Consider the following 13,730-nt stretch of genomic DNA (forward strand, 5'->3'; position numbering starts at 1 on the left):
ATTAAGAACTGCATGGAACTCATCTGAGCTACTGAACCTCAAAGAGTAGGCACCCTGTAGCAATATTCAGCTTCTTGCCATCCTGAAGAGTGATCAACAGACATGGTGAATACCTGATACTACATGAGAATGTCATACTGCACACACTGTTAGTTGAGGAAAAGGCCAGATTTCAAGATGAGACGTATCCTTTCTACCATAATGCTGTAAAGGCACAATTTCATAAGACGAACCATTGTAATTGGGAACTCTGTGTATATCTGGAGGCTCTCTCTGTGAAACTCATTGCTGTGTTTACTTTCAGCAAGTCCGAAGTTCTAGGTCTAGTACGCTCTTCACACCTTTAACCTTTATCTTGTTCTGATAGGCCTCAGAATGTCTTCTGACTCTTTACAAGGCTCAGAGATATCTCCATTGTGTAGACTGCTCAGAATACGCTATGACGGTTGGGTCTCACACAGATACTTTCCGTAAGCTATTCATATATTCATATCATATATTCTTCTGTGCTTGGCAGCAGCTAATTCCTGTGAACTATATTCATGCCTACATACTTTTCTCATATGTTCTACTGAATTCTCCTTTCTGTACACATCCACAGCCCTGCCCAGTATTCCTTTGTTTGATGTGAGCTGCTTCATTGGCTTTGAGCAGGGGGCCCAGGTAAATAGCCCTTAGTGCAGCAGTTAATCAAAGATGAACAGCTGGGTAAATCTCCAGATTTTGTTCACCTCAGGTGAAATAATTCTGAGCTGTATTCTACAGAGCATCGGGAATTCAGCAGTAGGATCAGCACCCATACTGATTCATAATAACCCTGCAGAGATTTCCTTAACACCCTGGCCGCACTCTCTAAGGCATCCTGTTCCAACACTAGGGAGAAAAGAATTTCATACCACTCTCTTACCACCTCTAGTTAACTGTCATAAGAAAAGATTCTCTTTCGTCCTCTCCTTATATAAGCATTTTAAAAATTAACTCACTTAATAATATCAAAAATATAGGTTAACATCCAAGTTAAAGCAAACCATTTTGGACTCTGCATAAACATTGTATCCACAACCATTAATGTAGTCACACCTTTGGAAAAGATCTTTTTCTTTTTTTTTTTTTCTCTCTCAAATAAAGCAATCCCAGATTGGAAAGTTTAAAGGGCGTGTTGTTCCTAGCAGCTTTAGAAGTCAGATTTCTTGCAGAATGTTGCGTGAGTCTATGGTCTAGGAAGGGGGGAGAGAGTTGGCCACAGAAATACCTTGTTTAAGCAGAGAGATATATCCTTGCTTGTCAGGAAAAGCAAGCATGTTATTTCTGAGGGTTTTTTTTTTTTTTTTTTTTTGGCTCTTGATCATGCTATGAGACACCTGTATAAAATGAGTTTTCTCATATCTCCATATGCTATGGGTTAATGTGCTCTCTTTGCATGAGTTATCACCAGATATATAAGTCAAACAATGCTAGATCTAGCTTTGGAGAAACACTGGAATTTTTGAAGTCCGGACATATTTCCAAACTGATGTTGGACCACAGAAATCAAACATTTCTTGGCCTCTCTCCAGGCACCTCCACATGGTGAGGAACTCTGGAATAAGTCAAGAACAAGGAAAGTGGGCTCACCCGGATCATCATCACGGAACACCTGATGTCGTGGATTGTGTCATAGATCTTCTTTGAAATGTCCACAAACCGATCATCATCAAGCGCAGTCAGCGAGTTCTTGCTTAAGGCTCCCAGGGCAACATTCACTTGTGTCACGAACTCTGGGATCACTAGGAAAATAAGGAATAAAGAGATTATATCCTTTGTATGACCCAATTCCCACAGCTTCCCGGAAATGCAGAATTGTATTTTAAATGAATACCTCATCGCTAGATTTTTTTAAAAAAAATATTTTTGGTAAAGAGAATCAAGCATTATGGCAGAGTTGTTTTGACCTCTGGAAAATAAAAGCAATCAAAGGCAATGAAGAGTATTGTTATAGAAATATAAAATAGTCTCTGTTTTATGTTATGCTTCTTTTGATCAAGCTTGAAGGCACTTCTCATTTCTAAAGCCAGTGAATATGAAGCTCGGGAAATTGAAAAATTGGCTTGATGTGAAAAATAGTTGGAATAAGGACCATACAGATATTTAAAGAAAGAGAACACCTGGATGGCAACTTGGCTCAGCAGGGAAATTTCTTGCTACCTATCCTGACAGGATGTTCTTGATATCTGGACTCCACAGACAGAAGGAGACAAACAACTCCCATAGACTTTCTTCTGAGCTACACCTGTATGACATGGTTTGTACAAGCAGTCCCATGTAAGTCAATACTGTTAAAGACTGAAACCGGTAACAAAGTTTCTGAGTCACTGAACAGAAGAATATGTAGTTATTGATACTAATTTTATCTCATAAGAATAATAAAAGTGCTATGAATATAGTTTGGGTAAGATTTTTCTCCAGGATAATAAAATAGCTTGATAGCATCTCATGCACACTTGCTCAGAAACAGTAGAATACCAACTATGCACAAGAAGAAACTTCTTAGGTCAAACCATAGATGATTACTCTTGTTGCCTTTTAAGTTAAGGTATTAAAATAAGCATGACTTTAAATGTAAGTTAAATAGGGCTAGAGAAATGGTTTCACAGTTAGAAACAAGAACTATTTCTTTTTTCAGTAGACCAGGATTTGATCCTCAACAGTCACATCAGACAGCTCAAAATCAGTTGTGGCTCTTCCTCCAAAGGGTCCTAATACCTCTCGACTCTGCAAACCTTCTTACTGGTAGCATCTTGAGCAAAGCATACATTATTTTACTGAGAGACAGGGAATGTGAGAGTGACCTAGCCAAACCCACCCTTGCGGTAATCCACTAGTAGTCAAATCCATCAATGAATGTATTAATGGATGCATCTGTTTATGAGAACAGTATCAATCTCTTGAAGGTTTCATTGGGATCTTTCTTTTAATATCTCATAATGAGGATTCGGTTTCAACAAAGCTTGGGATGGGACTAGTCATAATCAAACCATTGTTAGTGTTCTACCATTTACCCTGTCATCCACTGAAAACAGGTAAATGAATAATAAACCAAGTATTTTCTCTGACCTCTTCATGATCTCTATTCAAATTTCAAGTGTAATATACTTTATGATCTAATAAGAGCCTAAGTCCATTGTCAGATTGTAGCTAGAGGTAGTATTCTAGCTATCATTATCTCTTTCTTAAGAAGAAATTCTAGGAGAAGAGACTTCCAGCGGCAGCGGCGGCGGCGGCGGCGGCGGCGGCGGCGGCGGCGGCGGCGGCAGTGCAGCAGTGGCTGTTCCAGCTGAAGGGCCATCAGCAGTGGAACCAAGGCGACACAGGGACCAGTTAGGCCCTGCGCCCACGACCACTGACCTTCGCTGACCAGCCAGGCGGCAAGCAGCTGCAGTTGCGAGGCGCCTTTCCTACACAGAAGCCACTTCAGATCTCGGCCTCCCACCAGTCAGGAGAGGTGCATCCATCTTGGTTCCGTACTCCAGGGATCGGACAGACTGAGATCAGCCTGGGCGGCAGCACCACATCTCCAAGTCCTGCAAGTGGCTAGCTGGGCTTCCAGGCGGCCAGCTGGGAGAAGTCAGTGTGCTCCAGTGAATCCAGCGGGCCCCAGCGGGAGCCTTTGGGTGCCTGCTTTGGGATCTGAACAGCCTGGGCAGCAGCACCCTGTCTACAAGCAGTGAAGGAGGTAAGCTGTGCACCAGAGGCCAACTGGGAAGGGGCAGCTTGCACGGGTGAGTCCAGCACTGACAAGACTAACACCAGTGAGAACTAGATGGCAAAAGGCAAACACAGGAACGTCACTAACAGAAATCAAGGCAATATGGCAACATCTGAACCCAATTCTCCTCTACCAACATGTCCTGGATACCCCATCACACCAGTAAAACAAGATTTGGATTAAAAATCACTGGTCATGATGCTGGTACAGGAACACATGAAGGACATACAAAGAAATTCAGGAGAAAATGGATCAAAAGTTAGAAGCCCTTGCAAGGGAAACACAAAAATCATTGAAAGAAATCCAGGAGAATACAAAAGCCAACAAGGAGGAAATGCAAAAAACACTTTAAGAAATACAGGAGAACTTTGGTCAACAGGCTGAGGTCATGAAAGACGAAACACAAAAATCTCTTAAAGAATTACAGGAAAACACAAACATGCAAGTGAAGGAGCTAAGCAAAACCATCCAGGATCTAAAATCAGAAGTAGAAACAACTAAGAAAACTCAAAGGGAGACAACTTTGGAGATAGAAAGCCTTGGGAAGAAATCAGGGGACAGAGATGCAAATATCAACAACAGAATACAAGAGATAGAAGAAAGAATCTCAGATGCTGAAGATTCCATAGAAACCATGGACTCAACAGTTAAAGAAAATGCAAAATGCAAAAAGCTTGTAACCCCAAATATCCAGGAAATCCAGGACACAATGAGAAGACCAAACCTAAGGATTATAGGCATAGATGAGAGTGAAGATTTACAACTTAAAGGGCCAGCAAATATCTTCAATAAAATTATGGAAGAAAACTTCCCTAACCTAAAGAGAGAGATGCCCATGAATATACAAGAAGCCTACAGAACTCCAAACAGACTGGACCAGAACAGAAATACTTCCCGTCACATAATAATCAAAACACCAAATGTTCTAAACAAAGAAAGAATACTAAAGGCAGTAAGAGAAAAAGGCCAAGTAACATATAAAGGAAGACCTATCAGAATCACAGCAGACTTTTCACCTGAGACTATGAAGGCTAGAAGGTCCTGGGCAGATCTCATGCAGACTCTAAGAGAACACAAATGCCAACCAAAACTACCATATCCAGCAAAACTCTCAATCACCATAGATGGAGAAACTAAGATATTTCATGACAAAACCAAGTTTACCCAATATCTATCCACAAACCCGGCCCTAAAAAGGATAATAGGAGGACAACACCAATACAAGGAGGGAAACAAGATAGTAACCTTTCATCAAACCCAAAAGAAGTTAAGCATTCAAATTTAAAAAATAACGTCAAAAATGATAGGAAGTAACAATCACTATTCCTTAATATCTCTTAACATCAATGGACTTAATGCCCCAGTAAAAAGACACAGACTAACTGAATGGATACGTAAACAGGACCCTACATTTTGCTGCTTACAGGAAACACACCTCAGGGTCAAAGACAAACACTACCTTAGAGTAAAAGGCTGGAAGACAATTTTACAAGCAAATGGTCTCAGGAAACAAGCTGGAGTAGCCATTTTAATATCAGATAAAATTGACTTTCAACCCAAAGTCATCAAAAGCGACCCTGAGGGACACTTCTTGCTGGTCAAAGGAAAAATACAAAAAGAAGAACTGTCAATCCTGAACATCTATGCCCCAAATGCAAGGGCACCCTCTTTCGTAAAAGAAACTTTATTAAAACTAAAAGCACACATTGCACCTAACACAATAATTGTGGGTGACTTCAACACTGCACTTTCCTCAATGGACCGATCAGGAAAACAGAAACTAAACAGGGACACAATGAAACTAATTGAAGCTTTGGACCAATTAGATTTAACAGATATATATAGAACATTCTATCCTAAAACAAAAGAATATACCTTTTTCTCAGCACATCATGGTACCTTCTCCAAAATCGACCATATAATTGGTCACAAGACAGACCTCAACAAATATAAGAAGATCGAACTAATCCCATGCCTCCTATCTGATCACTATGGAGTAAAAGTGGTCTTCAATAGCAACAGAAACAACAGAAAACCCACATTCACGTGGAAACTGAACAATACTCTACTCAATGATACCTTGGTCAAGGAAGAAATAAAGAAAGAAATTAAAGACTTTTTAGAACACAATGAAAATGAAAACACAACATACCCAAATCTATGGGACACAATGAAAGCAGTGCTATGAGGAAAACTCATAGCCCTGAGTGCCTCCAAAAAGAAAATGGAGAGAGCATACATTACCAGCTTAATGACACACCTGAAAGCCCTGGAACAAAAAGAAGCTATTTCACCCAGGAGGAATAGAAGGCAGGAAATCATCAAACTCAGGGCCGAAATCAATCAAGTAGAAACAAAGAGAACCATACAAAAAATCAACAATACCAGGAGCTGGTTCTTTGAGAAAATCAACAAGATAGATAAACCCTTAGCCAGACTGACCAAAGGGCACAGAGAAAGTATCCAAATTAACAAACTTAGAAATGAAAAGGGAGATATAACAACGGAAACTGAGGAAATCCAAAAAATCATCAGATCCTACTACAAGAGCCTGTACTCAACACAACTGGAGAATCTGGAGGAAATGGACAATTTCCTTGACAGATACCAAATACCAAAATTAAATCAGGACCAACTAGACCATCTAAACAGTCCCATAATGCCTAAAGAAATAGAAGGAGTCATAGAAAGTCTTCCAACCAAAAAAAGCACAGGACCAGATGGCTTCAGTGCAGAATTCTACCAGACCTTCAAAGAAGAGTTAACACCAATACTCTTCAAACTATTCCACAAAATAGAAACAGAAGGAACACTACCCAATTCCTTCTACGAAGCCACAATTACGCTGATACCAAAGCCACAAAAAGATCCAACAAAGAAAGAGAACTTCAGACCAATTTCCCTTATGAACATCGATGCAAAAATACTCAATAAAATTCTTGCCAACCGAATCCAAGAACACATCAAAACGATCATCCACCATGATCAAGTAGGCTTTATCCTGGGAATGCAGGGTTGGTTCAATATACGGAAATCCATCAATACAATCCACTACATAAACAAACTCAAAGAACAAAACCACATGGTGATTTCATTGGATGCTGAAAAAGCATTTGACAAAATTCAGCATCCCTTCATGCTTAAAGTCTTGGAGAGAACAGGAATTCAAGGCCCATACCTAAACATAGTAAAAGCAATATACAGCAAACCGGTAGCCAGCATCAAACTAAATGGAGAGAAACTTGAAGCAATCCCACTGAAATCAGGGAGCAGACAAGGCTGCCCCCTTTCTCCTTATCTTTTCAATATTGTATGTGAGGTACTAGCTCGGGCAATTCGACAACATAAGGAGGTCAAAGGGATACAAATTGGAAAGGAAGAAGTCAAACTATCATTATTTGCAGACGACATGATCATCTACCTAAGTGACCCAAAGAACTCCACTAGAGAGCTCCTACAGCTGATAAACAACTTCAGCAAAGTGGCAGGTTATAAAATCAACTCAAGCAAATCAGTGGCCTTCCTATACTCAAAGGATAAGCAGGCTGAGAAAGAAATTAGGGAAATGACCCCCTTCACAATAGCCACAAACATTATAAAGTATCTTGGGGTGACTCTTACCAAACATATGAAAGATCTGTATGACAAGAACTTCAAGACTCTGAAGAAGGAAATGGAAGAAGACCTCAAAAAATGGGAAAACCTCCCATGCTCATGGATCGGTAGAATCAATATAGTTAAAATGGCCATTTTGCCTAAAGCACTATACAGATTCAATGCAATACCCATCAAAATCCCAACTCAATTCTTCACAGAGTTAGAAAGAGCAATTATCAAATTCATCTGGAACAACAAAAAGCCCAGGATAGCTAAAACTATTCTCAGCAACAAAAGAAAATCTGGGGGAATCAGTATCCCTGACCTCAAGCAATACTACAGAGCAATAGTGTTAAAAACTGCATGGTATTGGTACAGTGACAGGCAGGAGGATCAATGGAACAGGATTGAAGATCCAGAAATGAACCCACACACCTATGGCCACTTGATCCTCGACAAAGAGGCTGAAAACATCCAATGGAAAAAAGATAGCCTTTTCAACAAATGGTGCTGGTTCAACTGGAGGTCAGCATGCAGAAGAATGCGAATTGATCCATCCTTGTCTCCTCGTACTAAGCTCAAATCCAAATGGATCAAGGACCTCCACATAAAGCCAGACACTCTGAAGCTAATAGAAAAGAAACTGGGGAAGACCCTTGAGGACATCGGTACAGGGAGAAAGTTTCTGAACAGAACACCAATAGCGTATGCTCTAAGAGCAAGAATTGACAAATGGGACCTCATAAGGTTACAGAGTTTCTGTAAGGCAAAGGACACCATCAAGAGGACAAATCGGCAACCAACAAATTGGGAAAAGATCTTCACCAATCCTACATCAGATAGAGGGCTAATATCCAATATATATAAAGAACTCAAGAAGTTAGACTCCAGAAAACCAAACAACCCTATTAAAAAATGGGGTACAGAGTTAAACAAAGAATTCACACCTGAAGAACTTCGGATGGCGGAGAAGCATCTTAAAAAATGTTCAACTTCATTAGTCATTAGGGAAATGCAAATCAAAACAACCCTAAGATTTCATCTTACACCAGTCAGAATGGCTAAGATTAAAAATTCAGGAGACAGCAGGTGTTGGAGAGGGTGTGGAGAAAGAGGAACACTCCTCCACTGCTGGTGGGGTTGCAAATTGGTACAACCACTCTGGAAATCAGTCTGGCGGTTCCTCCGAAAACTGGGCACCTCACTTCCAGAAGATCCTGCTATACCACTCCTGGGCATATACCCAGAAGACTCCCCACCATGTAATAAGGATACATGTTCTACTATGTTCATAGCAGCCCTATTTATAATTGCCAGATGCTGGAAAGAACCCAGGTATCCCTCAACAGAAGAGTGGATGCAAAAAATGTGGTATATCTACACAATGGAGTACTATTCAGCCATTAGAAACAATGAATTCATGAAATTCTTAGGCAAATGGATGGAGCTAGAGAATATCATACTAAGTGAGGTAACCCAGACTCAAAAGGTGAATCATGGTATGCACTCACTATTAAGTGGATATTAACCTAGAAAACTGGAATACCCAAAACATAATCCACACATCAAATGAGGTACAAGAAGAAAGGAGGAGTGGCCCCTGGTTCTGGAAAGACTCAGTGAAACAGTATTCAGCAAAACCAGAACGGGGAAGTGGGAAGGGGTGGGTGGGAGGACAGGGGAAGAGAAGGGGGCTTACGGGACTTTCAGGGAGTGGGGGGGCTAGAAAAGGGGAAATCGTTTGAAATGTAAATAAATTATATCGAATAAAAAAAAGAAAAGAAAAAAAAAAAGAAGAAATTCTATGGCCCTACTCCCATAGGACCTATAGAAATCATGCCCGTTCCTTAGGCTAATCAATCTTCTTAAAAAAATGACTTCTTACTCTAATGAAAAAGAAGCTTTGACACAAAATCACCGCTTGGTAAGTTGCTTTCCCAAGTAAGTCATGCCATTGCTGGCATTTTAAGTTTTCAATGACTTCTTGAAACTTTTCCTTATTTATATCTTAGCTGCCTACACTACCATGTACTAGATACATATTTAAGTGAGTTGAGTGGCTAAAGAAATGAATGAATAAAATACACAAGAGCCAAGCAAAAGTAGGGGGATGTCACTTACTATTCTGCTTGCATTTCCATGTGGTTTACTTTACGTTCATTTCAGAGGTACATAAAAACATATGTAGGCAGATTTGTAGAAGCATTCAAATATATTGAATGAGTGAATATTTATTTGTTATTCATTCATTCATTCATTCATTCATTTTGAGTGTGGAGAGAAGTGGAAACTCAGTAAAAACATGTCTAGCTGTTTCCTAACTCCTTCAGGTTCTAGATGTGAACACAAATCCCCCCTCTCAAGTCACAATTATAAACAAATGGCTCCTTCCTCTGTCAGCGTCCTTCGTTCACTTTAAGTACATTAAGTAGAGTTCTAGGCACTGCGTTCTTGAAAGCTGTTACTGTCTGTTGAACAAAATTTCCCACAACTCCCCACTCAAAACTCTTCTGTCAATATGCAGGCAACACATTAAGCCTAGATTGACACTTTCAATCTGTCAGCATCTCTGGAATAGCAAAGCTGTACCCTTCAACTCCCTTCCTATTCTGAAAGAACAGATGGGATTTCAACTTTTCCTTAGTGTGCAACGTGTTTGTCTTTTGTTACCTTAAAGCTCATCTGTGTCTGTGCCTTACCTAGACCATAGTAATGTGGTTGCTTAGATCTAGCCAGGAGTTATCATTTTTAATACTTTCAAGGAAATAAAAAGTGAATATATTATAATTAACTACTTAAAGACAATTTAGGAATATCTATATCTATATCGATCTATATTGATCTATATCTATACATATACATATACATGTGTGTATATATATATACATATATACATATATACATATACATGTGTATATATCTATCTTAAATTTGTAATCTATCTGAGTTTTAAGAAAATGTAGTTCTGGCAAGATGGCTCAGTAGAAAATGGTACTTACTGCTAAGTTGCAAGACCACTGGAACCCACATATTAGAAGCAGATAATTCCCAGCCACTATTTGTCTTCTGACATTTACATACATACACACACACACACACACACACATTACACACTCACTCATACACACCACAAGTACACCATATCTCAACACACATATGTTCATATACACAATATATATAATCACACAGACACACCACAAGCACACCATATCTCAACACACATACATTCATACACATACACACACACATACACACATACACACACAGCAAATGAGCTAACAAATATATGCTTCTTAACCATTCATCAAATGGAGGTGTATGTTAAATAAATTCTTTCTAATCAATTGAAATGTTAAGGGAGGTAAACTTCCGAAATTTCAAGTGTAGATTTTGTGAAAGAAAGGTGGACTTGGGGGCAACATCTTAGTTGCTTTAAATGAAAAATCTTGTCTACTTCATATACAAAGTTCCAAGCCCATTCTAGACATTTTTTTTTTTTGAAATCTGTACTTTCTTACTTCGCTGTGTTCAGAATATGTAGAATGACAGCTAACTCTTGTTGTGTGGAGGGCAGAAGACAACCTCAGGTTTTGGTCTTCAACTTCTACCTTTTTGAGGCAGTGTCTCTCTTGCCAGTTTCTGCTTAGTGCATTAGGCAACTGATCCATGAGATTCCAAGGATTTTCCTGTCTCTGCCTCCCACTTTGCACCTAAAAGTAGAAGGACCTCTGGCTATTGTTTTGCACCTTACTTGGGTTTTAGCTGCTCTCCTAGTCCATGCTCAGTGCTTAGCACCATCTGGACCATTTTTACCTACATGTCTAGTGAAATCCTCACAGAAGTTTTAGAAGTTGGGGACTATTACTACCTGGTTTTAAATGATGAAGAAACGGAGGTCATACAGCCAATCAATGAAGGGTAGGTAATTGAGACTCTGGAGCCTGCTTCCTGAACCCTACATCTTTGCTGTCTCCTTTTAATAAGTAAAATCCTTGAGGCTCCTAAACTGTAATGCTCCTGGGAAAATTAATGCTAATTTCCTGACAATGAGGTTAACAGACCTATGGAGCCAAATTCTACTAAGCCTTGAACCTCTCTCTGGTAGTAACCCAAGAATATTTTATCCCTTCTTAATCCTTGCTAAATTTATTGTGCACATTTGAAAGTAGATGAGGGTGCATAATTACTAATTAAATGGGTCAGAAAAGAATTCAGACTCATCATAAGTGATGCTTAGAAATGACATCACCAATTCATGTTGTCAATCACTGATAAACTCACAAACTATTCATAATTGCATTTCTATCTTTGAAGATTACTAATGTACAGAAGTTGGTCTTTCAAAATTCATATAGTTAAGTCGCTACCTCATTATGCTCTGCCTCCACAACTGGGGGGTGGGGTGATTTATAACAGAAAGTACCTAATCACAGAGTGGCTTCAGTAATTACTTCATACCCTTTATTTCCATTTTATTTAACACTAATATTATAGTTCATATTCATTTATATATTTATGGATCTAATCCAGAACCTGTAATAGGGAGCTGTTTAAAATCTCCAAAAATATATATTCTCCAAATCCTCCTTTTCAGAGGTTGTGTCATGGAGTTCTGACTAACTCTGATTACTTAGGACAGACCACAGAATTAACCGGAACAGCAATTCTGTCCTCCTTACAAATTCTGCTTCTCCCTTTAAGCAGCTGGACCATGCCCACAAACTAAGAAGTGAAAAAAAAAAAAAAAGGAAGGGCTTATAAACATAGCTTTTTAAGATTTTAAAAAAGTGTGTGTGTGTCTGTCTGTGTGTGTGGTGTGTCTTCATATGAATCCAGGTATCTATGGAGGCCACTGGATCTCCTGGGAACAATACTCATAGGCAGTTGTGCACTGCCTGATGTGACTGCTAGGAACCACATTCTCATCATCTGTAAGAACAGTATGCACATTTAACCTTTAAGCCATCTGTAGCCTGAGATATGGCTTAATGAAGTTGATAGTTATGCCCTTAGACTCTTACAGAGGTACCTTATAACATATAAAATTCTGATTTACTCAATAAGCTGAGCATATACATTTGATTGCCTCCAGTGACAGAAACTGACTCATTCTCTAAGCTGATGCTTTGAAAAATTTCCAAGTTCATGCCACATGTTACTAATAATAAACATTTTAATTATTTTAGGGCATCTACACACCTCTGGATATGAAAAACTTTTCTATCTTAAGCTTTCCTCAAAGCCCTCATTATTTAAATCACAGTCACTGTTTTAAGTGATTTGAGAGTTGAGGTATTTCGAAGCTAAAATGATGACCCAGCAAATTAGAGAGTGGCATGTTCTTACAGAAGTCCTGAGTTCATTTCTCAGCACTTATTGGGTGAACCACAGTCTCCTATAACTCCAGCCTCAGGGGCTCAAATGTCTTCTTCTGTCCTCTACCTTCACCTGTATTTTCATGCACATACACAGATACACAAACAGACACACATACATGATTAAGAATAAAAAATATTAAAACAAGATGGACATATTTAAAGTGGGACCTCTAGCAAGGAATCCTTAACGAGTTTTCTGTTTAAACACACACACACACCCTGGTTTGAAGGGCTAAGCTAATTTTTTTCCCCGAGTGAATATTTTCTAACATTTATATTATTAATAGCAACTTCTTTATCATAAAACTACCCAGATACACCAATTTAAATTTTTATGAGATGTGATAAGGTGTCTTCAACAGGAACCATAATGCTTTTGTTGGTACCCAAATCTCTGAGTTCTCAATCCCTGTGTTGTACCATTGGCATGCCCAGTAAACAGAGCAGAAGTGATGGATATGACCTAGTTTTTAAAACCAGGTTAACAAGATGTTGCAGTTCCTGTCTTGCTCATCCTTTCCTTCATATCACCTGCTCTAGGGACTTAATTCCCAGCTTATGGACAGTATGGCATCACCTAGAACAGGCACTGAAAGGAAATAACCAGCAAGTGTATAAGGTTCAAGCAACAGCTAGAAGACTAGCATTACCCTTCAGTAGATGAAGGTGATAGCTTCACTAAATGTTAAAAGCAAGCATAAACAGGAGATATCTAGCTAAGGGTCCCATGGATTTCAGAAGTCCAGAAAATGCACAAAATAATGTCTACTTTTTTAAAAGTCTGGAGCACAGAGTAGTAACTGACTGCTATACTAAGAAACATGTTTTTAGGGGAGGATGGATTAGTTTGTCTGCTCATTTATCAAAGTAAATCATACTGTATTAACTCTTGAATCTTGTTCTATTCAGCTTAAATATATGTGATGTGCCTCTCATTGTGCATAGTAATATATCTTCATCCTAATTGCTGTATACTATTCCATCGTACATTAACACCATCATTTATCAAT

General features: G+C 39.0%; 1 protein-coding gene across 1 annotated transcript in view; it reads right to left on the reverse strand.

Annotated features, from left to right (window-relative positions):
- Ctnna3 (catenin alpha 3) overlaps positions 1-13,730 on the reverse strand; it is a 1,484,299-nt gene that overhangs the window by 299,537 nt on the left and 1,171,032 nt on the right. The window contains exon 12 of the mRNA XM_052164514.1: positions 1,615-1,766. Within this exon, the coding sequence (XP_052020474.1) occupies positions 1,615-1,766 (152 nt within the window). The remainder of the gene's footprint in view (positions 1-1,614; positions 1,767-13,730) is intronic.

The sequence above is a fragment of the Apodemus sylvaticus genome, chromosome 19 (genome assembly GCF_947179515.1).
Source record: "Apodemus sylvaticus chromosome 19, mApoSyl1.1, whole genome shotgun sequence".
Taxonomy (NCBI): Eukaryota; Metazoa; Chordata; class Mammalia; order Rodentia; family Muridae; genus Apodemus; species Apodemus sylvaticus.